At 38.7% G+C, this 21,104-nt stretch overlaps 2 protein-coding genes across 7 annotated transcripts in view; one reads left to right on the top strand and one right to left on the bottom strand.

The window, feature by feature from the left end:
• The first annotated feature begins 1,800 nt into the window (after positions 1 to 1,800).
• On the top strand, positions 1,801 to 19,559 carry GNPDA2 (glucosamine-6-phosphate deaminase 2). 4 transcript variants are annotated; one of them, XM_059721683.1, is made up of 8 exons: positions 1,801 to 1,934; positions 4,446 to 4,609; positions 5,317 to 5,418; positions 5,967 to 6,149; positions 6,488 to 6,672; positions 6,787 to 6,961; positions 18,701 to 18,807; positions 19,220 to 19,559. In XM_059721683.1, exons 2-8 carry the CDS (start codon positions 4,486 to 4,488, stop codon positions 19,238 to 19,240), a joined length of 897 nt encoding a protein of 298 aa, XP_059577666.1. In that variant the 5' UTR covers positions 1,801 to 1,934; positions 4,446 to 4,485; the 3' UTR covers positions 19,241 to 19,559. The 4 variants fall into 4 exon arrangements, 3 of the variants coding, with proteins under 3 accessions (XP_059577666.1, XP_006269738.1, XP_059577667.1); XR_009459765.1 differs by lacking the exon at positions 19,220 to 19,559 and adding an exon at positions 10,835 to 11,006 and having other exon boundaries at positions 1,806 to 1,934; positions 18,701 to 18,789; XM_059721684.1 differs by lacking the exon at positions 1,801 to 1,934 and adding an exon at positions 2,264 to 3,728.
• The window catches only part of GUF1 (GTP binding elongation factor GUF1), a 41,693-nt gene continuing 35,612 nt past the window's right edge, over positions 15,024 to 21,104 (bottom strand). For all 3 annotated transcript variants that reach the window (XM_019481117.2, XM_019481121.2, XM_014594924.3), the window contains 4 exons: positions 19,337 to 19,438; positions 18,031 to 18,150; positions 16,294 to 16,330; positions 15,024 to 15,401 (listed from right to left, as the gene is read on the bottom strand). In XM_019481117.2, the coding sequence (XP_019336662.1) occupies positions 15,264 to 15,401; positions 16,294 to 16,330; positions 18,031 to 18,150; positions 19,337 to 19,438 (397 nt within the window). In that variant the 3' untranslated portion in view covers positions 15,024 to 15,263. The remainder of the gene's footprint in view (positions 15,402 to 16,293; positions 16,331 to 18,030; positions 18,151 to 19,336; positions 19,439 to 21,104) is intronic.

The following is a 21,104-nucleotide window of genomic DNA, read 5'->3' as shown; positions in this document are numbered from 1 at the left end:
TTTGCTTGGAGCTTAAGCAAAAAGAAATAAGTAATTGAATAACCTAGTTAAAGTGAAGAAATAAAGGAAAAAAATACAGCAGAGATGGTCTAACCTGGGTAGTTTACTGGAAGGTGATGTGTAGTCAAAAGTTAAAGTATGTATGTTGAATAATCTTTTGCCCCTTTCCCAGTGTGGGGAAGCATAATCTGAAAGACTTTAGTATGTCAATACTGAAATGAAACAAAAAAAAACCTATAGCACTGGACATAAAGAATTGTGATATTGATTTCTAAGGAAATCTGTTTAAACAAGAACCTTCTTTTCTTTTACACCAACTTACTTGTGGCTCCACTTAAAAACTTGAATTACCAGTATTTTGAAATGTATTCCCTCTCTAAACCATGCATATTACATTGTAAATATTCTTTCTTACTCAATATTTCTACTTCGTGATTTTAAAAAGACACAACAGCCACTCTTTTAATTTCTAACATTAAAATAAATCAGTAAATTTAGTATTGGAGAAAAGTGCTTAACTTTTAGCACAGAATACATTCCTCAAGCAGGCATACAGTTCAGCTGTGCTACCTTTCTCTTCAGTATACCTCAATAACTATTTAATCAAGGGAACCCAATTTCTAGGAGTAGTTTGGATGACAAAGATAGGTATCCTGTATAGTTACTGGGCTTGACTACCAATTATACTCAAGGGACTACATTTTTAGCTTGCTACTACCTTTCACTGGATTTCGGCTATTGTAAAAAGCCTGGATAACATATTTCCAAACATATGCCTTTTGCTGTTCAAATAAAAGAACTCTAAGCAATCAACCTAAATAAAATGATCATTTAAAAATTACATAGTTTTATCTGTAACACTGAAGTGTCAGCAAGTCTCCACTTCCTATTTATGACCTAATCAGGAAACCATATTTGGGATGGGGTTTTTTTGTAAAAAAAATCTAATGTTGAGGAAAACAATGGTCTAAGATGCTCTGATCTGACCTAATACACACAAGCTGATTTACTATCCTTTGAGACTTCAGATACAAGTGTCTGAAGTTCATAACTCTTTGTGATTTCTTAGTTGGTCTAATAAAAGGCATCATCTCTGAACCGAGACATACGGAGTTTTGTATTTCTGAGGATCATGAATGTATTTGCCTTTCCATGTAGGAGTAATTTTACAATCTTTGCACTCCCCTATGCATGAAGGGTGTGTTCGCCCAAAAGCTTGCAAATAAAGAAGTTGTTTTGCAAATATCTAGTTGGTCTAACAAAAGGCATCACCTCCCCAAAACTTCTGAGGATCAGGAATTAGTTTTCCCTATTTCAAAAAGGTTTGGCCCACTTCTACTGCCCCTTTGCAGAGAGAGGTAAGATCTGTAACAACAGGGTAAAAGTTCGTCACTAAGCATGTTCAGGTCTGCAGTGAATTAAGCTTTCCCCAATTTGCCTGAAAGCCACTTATAAAAAGAAGCAGAGAACTAGGGGAGCAGCAGATACCAGAACAGCCTCCCTACAGGCAGCCTAACTCCCAAGTCCCGTATGTCTCTAGTCCTACTGCGAGGACCCCGCGCGACACGCTTTGACTAAAAGCTCCCACAGCTCGAGCACAAGTGCTGTAACAACACCCCTCCACACGCGTGTGCACGCAAGCTTTACAGTCTCTGCGACGTATGCGCACTCTATCAACTACACTCTACACATACCTGCGCACGCAGCCAAGTATGGTCTCTCTGGCGCATGCGCAGCGCTGCTGTCGCTCCCACTTCCGGCCTCTCCCTGCTGTTTCCGGGTCACAAGCCCGGTGGACTCACGGAGCTGTTACAGCAGCTGCTGGTTCGGTCCCGGCTGCTGGAGCGGAAGCGGCACGGGTTGGGCCTGGTTGTGACTCCGGCTCCTGTTTCTGCTCCTCGTCGGCCCCAGGGGCGTTGCTGGATCTGCAGGAGGTGGGGCAGGGCTTGGGCTCGGGCTCGGGCTCGGGCTTCCTCAGGGCGCCCCTCAGCCGCGCTGAGCGTGTTGCTGCCGGTGCCGCGTCTGGAGCCCTTGACCCACCTACCCCGCTGTCCCCGGGCACCTGTGGGCCGGGAGCTTCCAGCCCGGGGTGGGAGAGGAGGTTGAGCCCCGGGGCTGCAAACAGCGGAGCCTGGGTCCGAGCTGCTCTCAGTAGCTGGAAAAGGGCTTTGAGAGGCCCGTCGCTTAGCCGAGGCTCATGACCGGTAGATGTACTGCTGTCCCTGGGGTGGGTATGCCCAGCCTGCGGTACAAGCACGGCATGGCGGGTGGTTTCGACTAGCCCTGCCTGTGGCATATGGGGTGGGGGAGGAGACTGGGAGCAGCAGCAGATAGGGTGGGAGACTGGAGCAACCCCTGGTAAGGCACTCCTCTTCACTTGTGGCACTTGCCACAAAGGTGGGCTCCTACTGCTGTGAAAGCGACTGCAGTGCTCGCTGAGACTGGAGACTGCCGGTAAGGCAGGGAAAACCTGGGGCAGGGGGAGCATTGTATTTTATTTCTGTCAGTGACGTGATGCGATAGGAGAAAATTGTGTAGAACTGGAGTGTGGCTGCCTGACCGGCTGCAGCACATCCGCCTGCTCCTGCTGCTGCTTCTTGGGGTGCAGTAAGGTTGGCTGAAGAGGCAATACCTGGTTTGCTAAAGCACTGTGGGATTGCTGGGGCTATAGGATGATTTTTTAAAGGGAAATTAGTATCACGCTTTTGGATTTGGACCTATTTTATATGATGCTTTCTGTAGCTTCATCACTTGCAACTTGCCTAGGAAGTGAATGAAAGAATTGGGTAATAAGGGGTATAAGCTGCTTTAGTAACAAGCTCTTCATTACCTGTTGAAAGGAACAGGTGCTTGCCTACAAAAGTATGAGGTGCAGTCCCATCATGTTGGCTACTTTAAAACTGACCACTTAAATCAGCCAAGAATATCAGTGTCTGCCAGTCATGGGTTGAAACTGGCTTGTGTGAAGCCAGGACATGCTTTATTTAGTTGTCAACCAAAAAAAACTCTAAAGCAGAAGAAAATGTGGCATAGCCATGGCCTGGAATTTGCATCCTTTTCATAGAATAAAACAGTTTATATCTTCAGACTTTATACTCTTGGACTTTAAGTACACAGGTATAATTACTCTTTCCTTTTCTCTAGATTTTGACTTCTAACACACAAACATAGCTTTTGCACTTAAATTAATTTGTGGGTTTTTCATATCATTTGAAGAATAAATCTTTAACTGCCCCCACAAATAATGGTTGGTGTTCAAGCCTGAACTGCAGTGGTGTTAAAAAAGCTGAGATATTAAGATCTAGCTATAACTGGAAAACTGCTGTTTTGTGATCTACTAAAAAATTGAATACTCCAGTGTAAGTGTACAAAGGCTTTGACTAGAAAAACTTGCCCTCAGTAGCTGGAAAAGGGCTTTGAGAGGACCCTGTCGCTTAGCCAAGGCTCATGACCGGTAGATATACTGCTGTCCCTGGGGCAGGTATGCCCAGCCTGCGGTACAAGCACAGCATGGCAGGTGGCTTCAACTAGCCCTGCCTGTGGCATTTTGGGGGTGGGGAGGAGACTGGGAGCGGCAGCAGATAGGATGGGAAACTGGAGCAACCCCTGGTAAGGCACTCCTCTTCATTTGTGGCACCTGCCACAAAGGTGGTCTTTCCCTGTAATGAGGAGCGGGGGTTTAACTGCTTGTTTTTGCTTAAGAATTGACAGAGAAAACAGTAATACAAGTGTGTGTTTTGCCTTCTCTTTGTAACTGAAATTCACCCAGCTTCAACCTGTTATGGAAAAGGATGTTCTTGATGATTTTTTTTTTTTTTAAACAAAAACTGCTTATCAAAGGAAGCTATTTCCTCAGAGGAGGGTAACTGCTAGTTGTTCACTAGATAACTGCTAGACAAAGTACCAAGACTGCACCCACTTCTCTGGAGGGATGTATATTAAAGCTTCAATCCTGCAAACACTTAAGAACTATCTCATTGGGTCCCACCAAGTTTCGTGGAAGCATTCATAAAACTATTTGGTAGTAAATGGGGCAGACATTTAAGCTTCCCAAACTGTTTAGGCTTTAGAGCTCTGGGTTTCACAAGTGTATTTATCTTGTTGTGATCTTTCCAGTTTTGGTCTGTGAAGAAGGCATTTTAATTAACACATTTTAAAAATAGCTAACATTTTAAGAATTTATTTTCTAGGCTTTCTTACCCTTTGAAGTGGTCCAGAATGTTGAAATTGGTTGAATTGGCCTAGTCAAGACTACTTACTTCGCTTTATTCTTGCGTTGAGACAATAATATGCTTTTTGTATTCTCAGTGTTACGTTGTAAGTGTAAATTTGGGGAAGGGGTGTTTTTTTTAAGGTCTTGGACCATCTAAGAAGAAACTAAACTAATTCAATTCCAGTTTGTATATATGTTATGTGATGCTGACTGCTTCTCACATATTCCACAGATTTAATCCTAACTTCCCCTGTTAGCTGCTCGCCACCAGAATGAGACTTGTAATTCTTGACGATTATGACCAGGCTAGTGAATGGGCTGCAAAATACATTTGTAACCGTATTATCCAGTTCAAGCCAAGTGAAGGAAAATATTTTACGCTTGGTCTACCAACAGGTAAAATGCTCATAATTGAGAGCAAACAGATGTGTTTGTTCTGTGCTTAGTCAGTAGCAATCCTTTGCTTGATTGTATAATCAAATGTTATGCAGTACAGAACACAGATAGTCCCCAAAATTAGGTTCCTCAGATTTATGTGCATATAGCTGTAGTAATGACTGCAGAGCCTCTGAGGTGCTCTGGTGGTGTGCACCTTTTATTTTAGAAAGGTGCCATATCTTCAGTCATATTTACAGGGTTGCTGATATGCTCCAGGTGATGCAGGGGTGGCTTAGCTCAGTTGGCTAGAGCACAATGCTAATAGCACCAAGGCTGCAGATTTGATCCTGGTTGGATTAGATGATCTTTTGGGGTCCCTTCTCACCTTACTTCTCTATGAAAGAGATGTGCCTTTTGAAGTGAATGCTGCAGCAAACAGCTAAGCATCTTGTTCTTAATTGGCAACCTGTTGAAAATCACCTGGATACCAAAATCTTGGTGGTTCTACTGTATTCTTTTAAATACTTCATAGGGAAGTGTTGTTGAAGCTTGACAACTTGCTAGTCAGTAGGAGTTTTTCAGAATCCTCTTGAAATGTAATAGGTTCTTGAGCCTGTTATAGTAACAGAAGCCAACTTTAGAAGACTTTATAATTTTCCATATGGATCTAAAAATGTGACTTACTGGCATATGAAGCAAAAGAATAACAAAATTATTTAATATAGGGAGTACACCACTGGGATGCTACAAAAAGCTGATAGAATATCACAAGAACGGAGATCTCTCCTTCAAATATGTAAAGACTTTCAACATGGATGAATATGTCGGTAAGCTCTGAAGTTGAAAATATTGAGAGGCTCAGTTTATAGTTTAAATGCTGGAGAAAAGAATACTATCTTGTGGTTAAAGCACAAAACTGAGACTTGAGAAGCACATATGTCATGGCTTTGTTTTTTGTTTTTTTTAACTCCCAAGTCAGCTTCTAATTTTCCTCTGCAAAAAAAAAATAAAAAAATGTGCAACTGAAGTGGCTGGTAAGGCTAAATTGTCACTCTGTAAGGTGACTAAAATCCTTACAGAAAGCGCTGCAGAACAAAGTATTGGGCCTAATTTCCTCCAAGGTCCTGTACAAAACTTAAATATAATGCTATCCACTCTCTGGAATGACTGTATCACATCCATGGCAGTTAAGAGATATGTCTGTTTTTATAGGAGGATCACTTAAAACTCTTTATTTCATTTGTGTGTTCTGGTGAGACAGATTTTTGAGACATGGTGCATTTCTAATATAAGCACTGTATATGTAAATCCAAGCGTAACTTTGGTTGGTTCAGTTAGCTCATAGTAATGTGAATTTCACTTTAAACCATTTCAGGGCTTCCCAGAAATCATCCTGAGAGTTACCACTCCTATATGTGGAATAATTTCTTTAAGCATATTGATATAGACCCTAATAACGCTCATATCCTGGATGGGAATGCTCTGGACTTGCAAGCAGAGTGTGATGCATTTGAAAAGAAAATTGAAGAGGCTGGGGGAATCGAACTGTTTGTTGGAGGTATGGGGAAATGCTCTAGCAGTGATCAGTTGTGGCTAATAAGTGGACTGAATCAGGACTTTCAGAACTTTTATCTAAGAACTTTTACTTTGAAGCACAGATTTAAGAGACTTTCATTACTGATATCAAGAATCAGTTTGAATGTGAAGATACAGAGAGTCCAATTTGTGGTAACTAACAAGTGTATAAATAACCTTTAGTTCCAACTGTGGGGGGGGGGGGAGGGGGGGGAATAAGATAGGATTATGAAGAATGGTGGGGCAGCGCAGTGCAGAGACAGTTCATTGTTTTTGAGACTATTTTAAAGATTAGAAATGATTCTTTTCTGCTTTGTAAAGGCATTGGTCCAGATGGTCACATTGCTTTCAATGAACCAGGATCAAGTCTGTCTTCGAGAACAAGATTAAAAACTTTAGCGATGGACACCATTTTGGCAAATGCTAAGTATTTTGATGGAGATTTATCTAAAGTACCAACTATGGCATTAACAGTCGGTGTGGGTACAGTGATGGATGCTAGAGAAGTAAGAGTTTTTTAATTCTAACTACTTTTTTATTTGCATGTATTTATATTCAGGACACTACTATCAAAATTGTCTTTGAAATTTAAGATAAACTAAGAACTGTTTGCTTTTCAGGTAATGATTCTCATAACAGGTGCACACAAAGCTTTTGCCTTGTATAAGGCAATTGAAGAAGGGGTCAATCATATGTGGACAGTTTCTGCTTTCCAGCAGCACCCTCGCACTATCTTCGTATGTGATGAAGATGCTACTTTAGAACTAAGAGTTAAAACCGTGAAATATTTTAAAGGTGAGCACTGAATCAAAATAGAATAGTTGCCTTTGTTTGAATACTCAGTTTAAAAATTAAGTGGTTAAATCCTGGCCCTTCAGTGTAGCATGTATATTAAAGGAAAAATGGCTACAGTATTTGAAATATGAAAGATTGAGCTTTGTAATTTGAATATAATACAGAGTTTTAAAAAACTTAGCTGTGTTTCTTTCAAGCAAAAAGAACTGTACAGAATCTGTGATGTTCAAATAAAATTTGTCAGGGAAGAGACATGGTCTCTCCCTCTTTTTTTTTTTTTTTTAAGTTTGTACTGTTAGCCATATGCCCCTTCACTGTACTTTAAAAACACTGGAAAGTGAAATTCAGGTTTTTATTGATAAACTTGATATGACAGACTTATCCCAAATGACTTTAAGCTGTTAACATTTTTGCTGTAGTCTATAGTGTTTCTCCATCTTGTTTATTTGTCTTATCTGCTTAATAAGCTAGAATTTTGGGCCCCAGAAGCTCAATGTGTGACAAAGAGGTTGGAATGACTAAAGGACAGCTTGCCTAATCAGGCATTTGTATAACTGAATATCCACTATTTCATAAATTGTCTTATCCAAGACGTACACGGTTTTACATGCTGCATTTTGATTTAATTATTTCAGTGAAAGCTGCTTTACTGATATTTTATATATTGATCCTTAACTTCTAATTGAATGGCTTTTTAATGTTATGGTGAAAGTTGCTACTTGACAAACTTGTTTCTTTGTGATCTGTAGCAGATAAACCTGATGAGGTCAGGGAGACAGGCTGGGAAAATAATGTAGTTAGAAACTAAAGTTCTAGGGATTTGGGGAACAGAGGGTGGGACTTGGTTTTGTTTTAATCACAATATTATTTTATTTGTCCAGGGTCTGCTTGTTACTGAGAGTTAGGCTGGTGGCTTTCTGTCTTTTTAAAATTGCTTCCCTATCCAAATCAATCTCTGGACCCTACCAATTTAAAAGCAAACCAATATTTGGTGCTGACATAACCCCTGGCTTGATTATTTTTCCCTTGCCTACTGTCACTCACTCTCAGATTTATACATGAGTATCTCATTGCTCTTTTCTGTCTCTTTTTATTATGGTTTTGTTTTAAAAAAATCTGTCTTTATATCTGTCTTAATAGCCGAACTACTATTATTGTGAACGTTTAATCTAAATTTGCCAGAATTACTTCATGAATTGAATACTTTTCTCTCCTTCCACTATGCAAAATGTTATGAAGGTTCTTGAATAATGAATTTGTCACCTAACAGACATACTGATATATAACTAGTAGACTTGTGATGCTGATATGACCACTGCTTTGAAGAAGCAAAGGGCTATATGGAAAATTTATTTTGTACCCTTTCATAAATTGAATAGGATACTACCACTACTACTAGAATTTTTACTATTGACTGATTTGTAAAATAAGGTTGTGTAAAGTTTTAAATGGGGCCACAGTAGAATGACAGTAGCAGCCCTAGTCATTGTTTTGGATCCTATACGCCAACTGCGAACTCTTTTCAGTACCTAAATGACTTCAAAATGAAATACCCATTTTTCACTATTTCAAAACTTGGTTACTATATTCTTGAAATAACCAGCAATAAAAGGAAAATCTTAGGAGGCATGAACTGGGGAGAACCTTTGGCCCGCAGTGCTCATAGTAAACATGAATAGGGAAATCCCTAAAATCTGTTTGACATTTAAGTCTAGGTACAGCCATTCAAAAAGCCCAAAATGGAATTGATCTAATTTTTCTGGGCTTGTCTACACATTCAATTAATATGCTTTAGGTTATGTATGTTAAAATCCATTACCTCCATTGTAAGGTACTAGAAAAATGCGCATTAGCCTATTTTAATATGCATTAGCTAAAGCATGTTTTTTTGTGATGGTTGCATATGCATTAAAATGTGCACTTTAATGTACATTAGCCTATGTAGACGTGCCCACTGTAAGCACCATAGCTCAGATCAGTACCAAACAGAACACACGTTTGCCCTTTGGGGAGAGGTGAGAGGGAAAATCTTAGACCAGATTCTGCCACTTCTAAACCAGTGTTTGTGTGTCAAACTTTTGTTCTGCTAAGGATATAGACCAGTTACCAATCACTTATACTGGTAAAAGTGTAATGCCTGGCCTATGATGGCAGATATAAACTAGAAAAAACCCAAGGTGCTGGTGCTGTATAAAGTGGCTTTTCACATGATTGCTTAAACTTATCATTAAAACTGCATAGGGGGGAACCAACTAAAGGAAATGCAGTTACTACAGCAACATGTAAGTTAGCCTCAATATGTGCGTATATTATGTTTTATATTTACAGACTCTTTAACATAATAACAGACACAGAATGTGCCATGTTAGTAAACCAAGGTCAAGGGCCCTAACTTTAATTTCCTTACTGTTCAGTTGAAAACACTAATATGAATTCCTTATGCATGTGTAACTTTGATGGAAATAGATGAGTTGTATTGTAATAAGGTAATTCTAAACCAGGACAGCTACAAAATAACGCATACAACAAACATTAGCCAATGCTGTGGTTCACCTCCTCTGGTACAAGGTAGAATAGTCTTTAATGGTTGTTAACTTTAATAAAAAGCAGTTGAAATTGTCTTGAGGTCAGAGTTTGATACTGATGTTGTCAAGCCTGGAAACTTAAGCTGCCATGACAGATGCTGAAAAAATAAGTTATACTCTGAAACACCCCACAATTGGGTAACCTCCCAGCATCTCTAGCTTGTGAATGTCTGTTGAAGAGATCTAAGGTATAAAACTGACACACCAGTGCCCAAAGTGTTGAATCTATATGGGGGGTTTTGATCTTTCTAATAACTTTAAGCTTTTTGTTCTGCAAGCCTCAGTGCATGGGAAGCTTATTAATAGACATCTTCACAAATAGTAATTAGGGCTATGTGAAGCTTTGGTCCCCGATTCGATTTGGTGCCCAAATCCCTGAATTGGATAGAATCAGGAAGCCCTTTTAATCTCTCCAAATTTAATCAAAACCCTCTGAATCGATTCAGAACGATTTGGCAACTCGGATACAGACACAGCTTTTAGATGTTATCTACATACCTCAGGGTACCAGGTGGTTCGTGAATGCTGTGATGGTAAGGTGGGGATGAAGCATCCCACAGAAACGCAGGGGGCTCCTCAGCGTGCTCAGCAGCAGACCTGAAAGTGAACCAGAAGCACTTCCAGGTTTGCTGCTGAGCATGCCTTCCCCCCGCATTGTAGTATTCACGAGCTATGACTGGTACCTCAAGGTATGTTGAAAAAATATTTAAAGCTTTGTCTATGGCTGAATCACTGATTTGTATCTAATACAGGCCATTTCACATGCCCCTAATAGTAATCTTTCGTGTCACGATCCAGGCCATTTTGGAGCATCATCAAACTAGTATATGATGCAATTCCAGGTGGTCATAACCCATGGAATAAAGAATTGTGTAGCACATATATTGCAATCAGTTTAACTTCTGTCCCAACAGAGGAACCAGTGCATCTGTGTACTCCAAAATCCAATTGAAATTGGAGGCTAAAAACTGATTGGCAGTAACAGTCAATTGTTGGATACAGCTGAAATATTGAATTTCCTAGTGGTGTCCTGAGTTAGCTTATTCCAAAAATACATAGTCTGGATATATCACTGTGGGACATTTAGGAACTTGCACTGCCCTTGCTGCTTAATCTGTGTACGTTTAGTAACTGCCTGCATAAAATTTGGTTTTTCTAAAAGTGCTTTTGAGTGGTCATTCTGCTTTCTCTGCTAATTCAGTGGACTGTTAAAAATGTATTTACTTGTAGTAAATAAACATAGATAATGTGTGCTGACTTTTACATTAGCTGCTTTTTCCCCCCTAAGGTTTAATGCATGTGCACAATAAACTTGTGGATCCATTGTACAGTATGAAAGAGAACTGAAGGAGGAATTGAGGAGGAACTTCACATGGGTGAACACAGCAACTACTTTTAGGTAGCAGAAGAATTTACTGCTATCCAATATGCTGACAACTGGCTAAATTGGGGAATATTAGGTACTGTAATTTTTTTTAAGGTCCAATATTTATACAATCACATTCCATATCTATATGATGATGTGTTTGTACATTTTGCTATAACTTTTTGTTATCTTGAGTTTAGCAAATAAAAATGGAAGTTGCTTATGAGAAATGGCAAACAACAGAGTACTCTATATAGCACAGCAATGTAATGTGTTGGAGTAAATGGAATCTTGGTTCAAGCATTGTAATCCTAGTTCCAATAGTGCAAAACTATACTCCTCATTCTAGTTTTTAGAGGCAGAACAGTTTTTTTGGCCTCTCCATTGTCAACTGGTATGGACTTGTAAATTGCACACTTTTTTTTACTATGAAATGCTGTTTACATATCTCAAATGCACACTGAGCTTTTGCACTTGGTTGCCTTAAATTTATCTTACGAGCTGTCCAAGAGCAATTAGAGTAAGTACTACTGCACAAAATTCAGGCAAATAAAAAAAAACAAAACAAACAAACATGGAAATGGTGCCTAAAAATGCAGCTGCCCCCTTCAAAAAGTTTATTTTACAGTTTTGTACGTATCAGATTTCTGCCATAGCACTTTTCTTTGTTACGTTACAAATTAATTTAGCATTTTTATATGGTTAGTAATTATGAGCTTTGTAAATGAGGAAAAATGTTAAGTGTTTTTTTTTTTTAAGACAAGAATTTAGTTGCTTCAGTGATGTGATAATATAACCTCTTTGCAATTATTTAATGTAATAGTCTACAAAAGAGACTTGTTTTAATACAATGACATCTGTTACTGAACCACTTTTGCAGTAGGATAGCTATTTTGCATTGTATTATTATAATTGTTGAACACTCTACATTCTTGCTCCAAGTAAAGCTTACGTACACAAACTGAAAATGTCTAAACTTTTATTTTGTTGAATGTAAAGGGGGACTAAAGAGCAGACTAGTTTTCAGTGAGCTGTAGTGAAAGCATACTGTTGTTCTCTAGCTAAGAGGGCAGTTAATCTCATCCCAGGCCAGCTTCTCAAAAACATAGTATAAAAATATCAGTGGGGGCCAGCCTTTTTGCTGGACATACCACATACTAGCCCCACACTCTTCCTGGAAAGTGCCACTTCAGTCCCTTTCCCTTACCCAGCCTGCTCAGCTTTCTGCTTCCTGCCTTGTGCTGATCCTCTGCTCCATGCATTATCTGCCATTGGGTGGATCTATGCAAGATGTTTACTGCACAGTTGACCAATTTAATTGCATAGTAGACTTCTCAAGGTCTACTCATGTGCCCTTATTAGGGTACATGAAAGTAATAAACTCTGCAGCTTGTACATGCAAGTACTATCCTGCTGCAGAGTTCTTGTCAGTATCTACATGCAGCAGCGCACACATCAGCTGCCTGAGGCAGGAGGGTGCTTCAGTTCACAGGCTGCCAGCCAGCTAGGCCCATACTTAAGCACCCTCATGCTCCAAGTACCTCCTTTACAGCAGGTTGAGCATGGTCAGAGCAGTCCCTGGGCTCCCTCAATGTGTTGCAGTCCAGATGCACATGTAAGCCACATGCCAAGGAGCAATAAACTGCAGAGCAATAAGCTCTGTAGTCTTATTGCTGCCCCCAATGGCATGTGTAGATGCACCCACTGTGTACCTGTCCTCACACAAACCTGCTGTATGTTACACACAAACTTTAAAAGTAAAGTATTCAGTGTTCTTTTTGTGCTTTCATGCTTTATAAAACATTTGCTTGTGAAAATTACATTCTTGAAAGCTAAATTGAAAGCATTTCTTAACTACAAACATGTCATACACAGGTACGTTTATTACTGAATAATCCTTTAGTAGGAAGCTGCCACTAAGTACAAGTAGGGAAACATAGTCTTACTAGTGTCAAAAAATCAAATGAAATGTTACCAGCCTCAAATACAAAGTTAAATTCCCTCAAGCCTGAAGCCAAACTTGCAATAAATGTATTCTGAAACTAGTAATAACATAGAAAAATAAGCAAGCTGTAACAAATGGCTATGCAGCAGGTAGGAACACTATATAATCCTTATAATTCATTTCCACATACTCCTTACAGGGTGTGTTTACAAAAGCACTTAATGTGCAGCAGCCTAATAACACTTTGCAGTAGCATGCCAGGCAAAAAACATGTTAATATGCTACTTTACAGTAAATGTCACTAAAAAATCATGTGCCAGCACTACTGAACAGTAACTCTATAGTTACTGTGCATTTTCTTAGTCCTTCATTAAGCAAGTCATAAATTAGATGCACAGTAACTACTGTGCATTAATAAACATGTAGATGTACCCACAGAGACTTAGTGGGACCCTTCTAGAACTTTTTTTAGTTAAAATTTTTCAGGAGGGAAATAAAGACTAGCTTCTGCATTTCTTGCAGGAATAGCTATTTTCACAGGGCAAAAATTTATAGAGGGCCACTCTGTCCCTTTTTTAATCCCACATTCAATCTTATTTGTTCTCTGCATGAACTTGCCTTTGTACCTTGTTCTGAGTAACATCAATTACTAGAAACCTGTCTCAAAAAAGGAAGCATCTGTTTAGTGCTTAGACCATAGCTGGATTATGTTATAGAATAAGCCCACTTCATTCACTAAGACAGTTGTTTTAATAGCTTTGATAAGGTCCAACTCCATCCAACCTCTTGGCAGTTCTCATCTTTCTTCTTACATTACCTGTGTCTGAAATCTTCTTCCGGTTCAGTGATGATCTGGGATATGTACAAATGTTACATTTATATTGACCTAAACAAAGTTAGATGGACTTCAATGCCTGGTCCTGCAGCCATTAACAGGGCTTTAAATTGCCCCAAAAAGTGTGTCTGATCTAAATTAGTTCACTTCCAGGAGGTTATCCTTAAAAGTTAGTTCACCTGCTCTCCAGAGGGTTAACCTGATCTAGCAAATGCCTGTGTTCACAATACAGCCCTTGGGCTGGGAAAGCCCAACCCCTCGCCACCCCTGGGCCTGTACTACTCCTGCCCACTAACCCTAATCAGGCTATTTTTAATCTTCCTGGATCAAGCAGTCGGCCCACCCCCAGTTTCTTACTTAAAAGAAGTCACCTACATTTAAGCTGGGTATAAACTTTTGTACATGCATTTCTTCATCAAAGGTAAGCCTCTCTTCAGAAATACCAATCCTGTAGCTTTTTTTTTTATGAGTATGTTTCCTGATCTATACTTAGTATGTTAGAGAAGTAACCACTCCAAAAAAGATCTGTGTCCAGAACTGACCCTATATCCCTGTATTGAATAGTATAAAAGGCCTTAGCTCAGGGATCAGCAATATATTTAGGCAGAATGTGAAAAACACCTGTAATCTCGATTTGTAATATGCTGGAGCATGGGAGTTATAAGGGGCCCAATCCCTGTTGTGGCAGCATAAACCCAGCCCCTAGCACACATGCCAAGCAAAATGCCTTTGTGTGCCACACACTGGCAGACATGCCAGGAGTTGCCTACCCCTACCTTGGCTGCTTCTCCCTGTTGCCCAGCGCAAGCAGCCCCTAGCATTGGCAGGTACAGGCTGCTGACTATTGTTTTAGGTTCTTCCTAATACAGATAAGGAATAACCTGGCCCTGGTGTTTTTGCTGAATCTGTAATTGGGCTGAACAGAAGAACAGCTGAGCAATACTAACAGATTTAAGGAACTTGATTGCATGTTCTTTTTATCTACTATTTGAAACACTAAAATTAAAATCCTCCAACTACTTAACCACATCCTGCTGTAACATAGGTACTATTAGCTGAAAATAGCAACTATTAGCAAGTAAGTTGGACAATAATTATTTTGAGGTAACTATTCAATACAAGTTTCTCAATAAGAAAATTACCTTTCTGCGATGACAGTTAATATACTAGAATTCTATTTTATACAATTGTATGATGCACTGCCCTGGTTCTTTCGGGCACAAAAGGTTTCCACAAGATTAGACATAGCGTATTATTCATGGTGTTAGAATGAGTTATTTACTCAAATATTGGAAAGTATAAAATTTTAATAAAAATTATGTGGAAAAATATTTAGTTTTCATCAATCATTCAAGTTTAATTTCCTAAGACCATTTACAAGCACTTGTACATATTATCAAGTAGCACCTGGTAATAAAAACTGAACTGTAGTTTACAAATATATATATACATGATTACAACAGTATCTCTGAATATGCAGGTACAACATTTTGTATTAGAAATCAAGTACACTAGATGGAAGTTGCACACAAATTCCCCCAGAGGTATTAAAGTATATTATTAGTTTCCAATTATTTGTCAGATTGTCTCTTTAGGACAGTTATAAAGGCATCTTTTGGCACTTCCACATTGCCAATTTTCCTCATCTTCTTCTTTCCCTCTGCTTGTCTCTTTAAAAGCTTCATTTTTCTTGAAATATCTCCACCATACTATTAAAGGGGAAAAAATATTCAAGTTCCACATATTTAAATACCGCTTAGTCTAAAAGTTATACTGTAACGCAAGTTTTAAAACTATTATAAAGTCTACCAGAGTCTCTCTTTTTTAAGATAATAAGCAACATATAATTAAACTAAGTCCCAATAGTCACCTCTTGGAAGGGAGAAGAGAAGCAATGAACAGACTAATTTAGGCAGTTCCATAGGTATGCACTATCAGTTTCCCTATCACACAGGTTGATCGCATGCTGAATTTGCTCAAGGGGTACAAAGACTAAGGGAAAGCAAGCTTTACTTCTCTAACTTATTTCTGGTCTTTTAGATCCTTAAAAGTCCAACAAGTGTTGCTTTTTGTATAATTCTCTCTAGTCTGTGTAAAGCTAAGCTTTACATCATTCAAACTACATTCTAAATTGATCACTGAAAATCAATATAAACCTATCTATAAACTAGTGTCAGCTTGGGGACTTTCTTATATCACTGACTCAGTGGCGTGTGCGTGGCTTACACACACACACACACACACACACACACACACACACACACACACACACACACACACACACACACACACACACACACACACACACACCTGCTGTAAAACAGCCAACTTCTCTGAACCGTATTACAAGTATAGTAAAAGTGTCAGGATGCAAAAAAAGACAATCACCAGAATACATTTAGATTTCTCCCTCTCCCTTTCCAGAAAGGCTCACAGTGGGTTACAATATCCAAACAATCCACAAGAAAGAAAAGCAAGCACAACCTCTCTGGCAGACACGGAAAGAGGCGCAAGGAAGTAGGTAGATGGATCGTGTCACTTTAGTGAAAGGATTTACATTTAAATGCATTAGGAATTCCCCAACTGAAAAGAAATACATACACATTTTGCCAGGACATCCTTTCTGTAAGCTTTCAACCTGAAAGAGAAAATACCATATACTGTCTGCATGACTGAATATCTTAGGAAGTCCAGGCCCTCCATGAGGTGCCTTATTCTAACCCTTAAGAACATATGAAACAATACAACACAATCCTCAGATGGTTGGGCATCATTACCCAAATCAGTATCGCATTTAAAATACTACAGTCCAAACAAAACTTGAAGGTTGCCTTTTAAAACTCTCCCAGTATTGAATAAATAACTGCAAAATCCAAAAAAGAGTGTATGTTACATAACTTAAAATGTTATGATCTTCCTCTTTAAAAGTTACATCTGTGACTTTATCAAAATAAGTGTAGTTTAAAAACGTACAATACTTTCATTAACCAAAAGCCAGTAATTTTTGTGTAGCCAAGAATTCATTATTGCAATGAAGCAATCTTCACTATCTGCTAGATGAGTGAACATCTCAACCAAGGTGCTGGTGCTGTCTGTCTTGAAATCCTTTCAGGAGTGCCATGGAACAACCCAAAGATTTCAAACAAACCCATTGTTAAAAACATCCTGTCCTGCTGCAGCACAAAAATTGCTATTATCTTTCCTTAGTCAAAAAATGTGTGAAAAACTAAGAGCTGGCATTTACCAAGGGGTGCCTTGGGTCTAGAAAGGTTGAGAACCATTGTATTAGAGAAGACTAGTTGTTTAAAGGCATGCCCAGATTTCTACTGTTCATCAATTCTTTACATATTAAGAACCACTGGCATGATAACTTTTTCTGCTTGGATCCTCTACTGTCTGCAATTACTTGCCATAATCCAAATCCTAGTTTTTTGCAGCAACCAAAAAACTGAATTGGTATCATACCAAATAACAATGGTCGGTTTTCAGTGGAGCCGGTTTTGTGGAAATGCCTTGGTCCAGCCTGCACACAGTTTCCTATGGAAGCAGCAGCTTGCAAAGGGATGGAAAACAAAAGAGAACTCTCCTGCCTCTCATATTTCCAAGGTGCTAGGACCCTTTATTAAATGGAAGTCTAATCAAGGATAGCATACAGCAAGAAAATTTTATCAGTGAAAACTATTTTGCTACATCCTAGAAGTAACTCCCCTTTGTGATCTGCTTCCAACTTATGCTCCATCCATTAAAAGCATTTTGTTTTTATACACTCATAGTAACAACACTGGATTGTTTTTTCTTTGACTTTATAAACTTGAAAAGAATACCAGGTTCAAAATCTGAAAATCAAGCAATCATTTTATTATGCAAAAAACTGATAGTATATGGGGTATAGATAGACAAAACAATTATACCAAAAAGGAGAGGGTTAGAAATTACCATGTGCCACTGCAGCTGTATCTTGTGTCCAGCCCAATCCCACATCAAGTGGAAAATTAACTGCAGTATTTAGCTGTTTCAAAATGCCCCAATTTAGCTTTACTTACTGCAGGATACAGTGAACAAACAGAACAGTTAGGACTGATCAGATGATATGTGTTTCTGAGCAGGAAGTCTCCCCCACTTTTAATTCAGTATAATTGTTTCATCTGCCCATACCTTATAAGAGAAAAAAATGTAGGCCGCCTTATTTAAGTCTCCCACCAGTTGGAAATATAAGTGACAGCACCTTGCCACTGTTCACCCTGAAACAGGTTTGTTTATACAACAAAATCTATTTGAACAGAAAATAAAGAGTTCTCATCACAAAACTTCACTGAAGTCAGAACAAGTGCAACTTACGTTTCTCTTGCAATAATTTTATTGCCAATAGCAGCCTGGATGGCAATTTCAAACAACTGTCTAGGAATAGCATCTTTTAAACGTTCACATATGGCTTTACCAACAGCATGTGCCTTGTCCCTGAAAAAGAAATATACAAGTGTTTTTAGGGCAAATACTGCAACCCTAGAAAAAATATTAAAGATAAATATTTTTAACAGTTTATAATAAAAGACTTCACACAATCTGCAGTAATGAAATTCAAAATATACTGTCAATATATTGCATCTTACTGAATAAGTAGTTCAATATAATTAAACTAATTCAGTTTAAGATGTCTAATTTAAGAATTCTGGTCCTTTGATATTGATTTTCATATCCTTGAACTCTGTATTAAAGTATGCTATAATACTGGAATAATTCAGCTTGAAAGTCTTAACCAGTTTTAGAAGGAAGGGTCTACCTTAAGGAAGATAATGTTCGACTGATACTGAGGTAAAATCACATACAAAGGTAGGATTTGACTAAGGACTGGAAAATGAGTCAAATGAATCTGGACACCACAGCTTCCTTCTCTTTTGAAGAAGCTTGCCTTGTTAATTAAAATCTGCATAAAATAATATTTGCTTACAGTGCCCACGTGTATGTTTCCATTTTATAAATATGAACTCTACATATGTTCTTTTTCCAGTCTTTGATAAACTCTCTTCTCACCAAACCTGTTTGATTTCCAAGTCACAGTGGATTCAGAAGCTAAAGACCAGTGAAGGGCTGTATATCAAACCCTATATTGAAAAGGTAATAGAAACTCAACATGATAAATTATGAAAAAAAACTTTATATACCACAGGCACCTGGTAAAAATGCTGTTTTCACTGTGTGTACACTCTTCCAAGTATGGCATAACTCAGGAACACAAAAGCAAATTTACAAGGAACTGAAATTATGTGGAACATAGAACTAAGCAACTTTCAATTAATTGGATACCTTTAAGAAACCAGTGTCTTATTTTCATCAAACCTTTCCACAATATTGTCTGCTCTCTTCAAAGGAGAAAGTTTATCCTTCTCCCTCAGTGTAAACTCTTGCTTATCCACAGTTACCCTATCTTAACATTTTCTACTTTCTCTGATTAATAATTTGTATCTTTTAAAAATAATTAAAGTATTAAGTATATCTCAAGTTTTAAAATGCCTCTTTTCTTTTACAGATCATTCCTGAAGGCAGCTGAATGGTGAAGTACTCTGTCCTATATTAATGTATGTTACCAGCATCTATAAAACTATTTTTGATTCGCTGGCTGAGGCCGTCCAGTTCATCAACTCACTTGTGTACAACAGTTGCAAGTTCCTCAACAGTGTTTCCATTTAAAAGAAAATCCATTTTGACAAGGTCTGCAGCCTGGTATCCTGCATCTTCATAATCAAAACTACACAGAGAAAAAGTTTAAAAGTTAGCAACACTTGTGATGAATCCTGTGATCCCGGTGTTAAAAGTTTGTTTTCTATACCATTTTAATAAAAAGACACTTGGATTTTTGTTAAAATACAGATAGATTCCTTAAATTGTTTTAGTAAATAGTTCTCTCCAGAACTGAAAAAATCTTATTCCCAAATATTGGCAGGCATCCTTTCTTCCAGCTATTAAGTAGGGTAAGTTAGGACCAGTGGTGCACCCCCTGAGAACCCACATGCACCCCCTGACCAGCTGCGATGGGCAGGCGACCCCACCCCCGTGAGCACCGGCCAGGACGTGGGAGCGCTGGATGTAAGCCGCGGCTTCTGGTCGGTAAGCTTTGCCATGGGGATGCCCCCCTCACAGCCGGAAAGATTGGCTGTGGGGAATGCCCCCCACAGGTCGCTGACTGGTTGTTGGGGTGGGCACATGACCCCCTGAATAAGGTGGCACCAGTCGGTCATGGTTGGGACCATCACCATCTCCAGTGGAATCTCTAGGAGCCTACACAGGGACCAAGGAGCTTCTTTCCCCAATTATTCCAGGGGGAAGCTACATAAAGCCCCAGCCCACAGAGGCTATCAGCTGCAGCAGCAGACTACACAGCCCAAACTTATCTGTGGTTAGAATTCTATACCTTAAAATAGGACTGCTGAACTGTTTTTATTTATATTCCTATTTGACTAACTGGTTGCTCCTACTTGATAACAAATCTCATTCTCTTCAGCTTCTCCCTCCCCTCTTCACCATTAGCTTCCTTCTCTTTTTCTCCTTCATTTCCAAAACCCCCAGTTCAGTTTTTTAATTCCCACCCTCTTTTCCTGCGATTCCCCTTCTTTTCACCATTTTCTTGCTCCTCTAGCTCAATCATACACAAGCAATAAAAAAAAAATGCCAATTATAATCCTAGTTCCATAAAACAAATTTAAGAAAAGCACAGAAGACTAATCAGCATGCAACACGAAAACAAGCTTATGACCCTGTTATTGTAATTCTCAGAATACTCTTCCACTACTTAGTAGTAGTTTTTCATTTGCCCGTTGTAAACTATAATCTTTTCCAGGGAGAAGATCATGTCATTCTTATGCTGTAAAATGACTAACATAATTATGATCACTAAAGAAATAAGTACTGAGGACACATCAAAGCATAATGCATCCTAATGCCAAATCTCTTGAGATCAGGTTTCAGACACAAGAGGCAATGAGCTTTCACCAACTTAAATCTCATCTACCAAGTAACATTCCAGTCAGCTAAACTCCCTTAGGCTACTAATAAGTTACCAGCACATTGTTATATTTTCCAACATTTAAGATTTTACCTAAAGGAATGCATTTTCATCTCAATGTGCAAAGTTATTTGCATAATTCCCAGAACAAAGTTGAGAACATTTCTTTTCATGTGGGCTTCTGACTAGTTCTAATGAATTACCATTTTGAATTATTTCCTTAAAAATCCATTTTCAGTCATCCCTTTAACACAATAACAATACTCATACAATGCCAGGTCTCATAATGGAGTGCACCACACACTGGAACAATGCTGGCAAGAGAAGATTCTATAGGAAGGTAAATTAGGTTAACTGATACCTAGATTAATTATCACTGATGTTCATAGTGTAATCTGTTTACAGCTGGAAA

Source organism: Alligator mississippiensis, chromosome 2 (assembly GCF_030867095.1).
Source record: "Alligator mississippiensis isolate rAllMis1 chromosome 2, rAllMis1, whole genome shotgun sequence".
Classification (NCBI taxonomy): domain Eukaryota; kingdom Metazoa; phylum Chordata; order Crocodylia; family Alligatoridae; genus Alligator; species Alligator mississippiensis.
This window is presented reverse-complemented; position numbering and strand designations above follow the sequence as displayed.

Excerpts from the sequence above, each read along its gene's own strand:
- GNPDA2 (XM_059721683.1), top strand. The coding sequence starts at position 4,486 with ATGAGACTTGTAATTCTTGACGATTATGACCAGGCTAGTGAATGGGCT. Across the intron at positions 5,419-5,966 it reads CAACATGGATGAATATGTCG|GGCTTCCCAGAAATCATCCT; the intron begins GTAAGCTCTGAA and ends AAACCATTTCAG. Across the intron at positions 18,808-19,219 it reads TCAAACCCTATATTGAAAAG|ATCATTCCTGAAGGCAGCTG; the intron begins GTAATAGAAACT and ends TTTCTTTTACAG.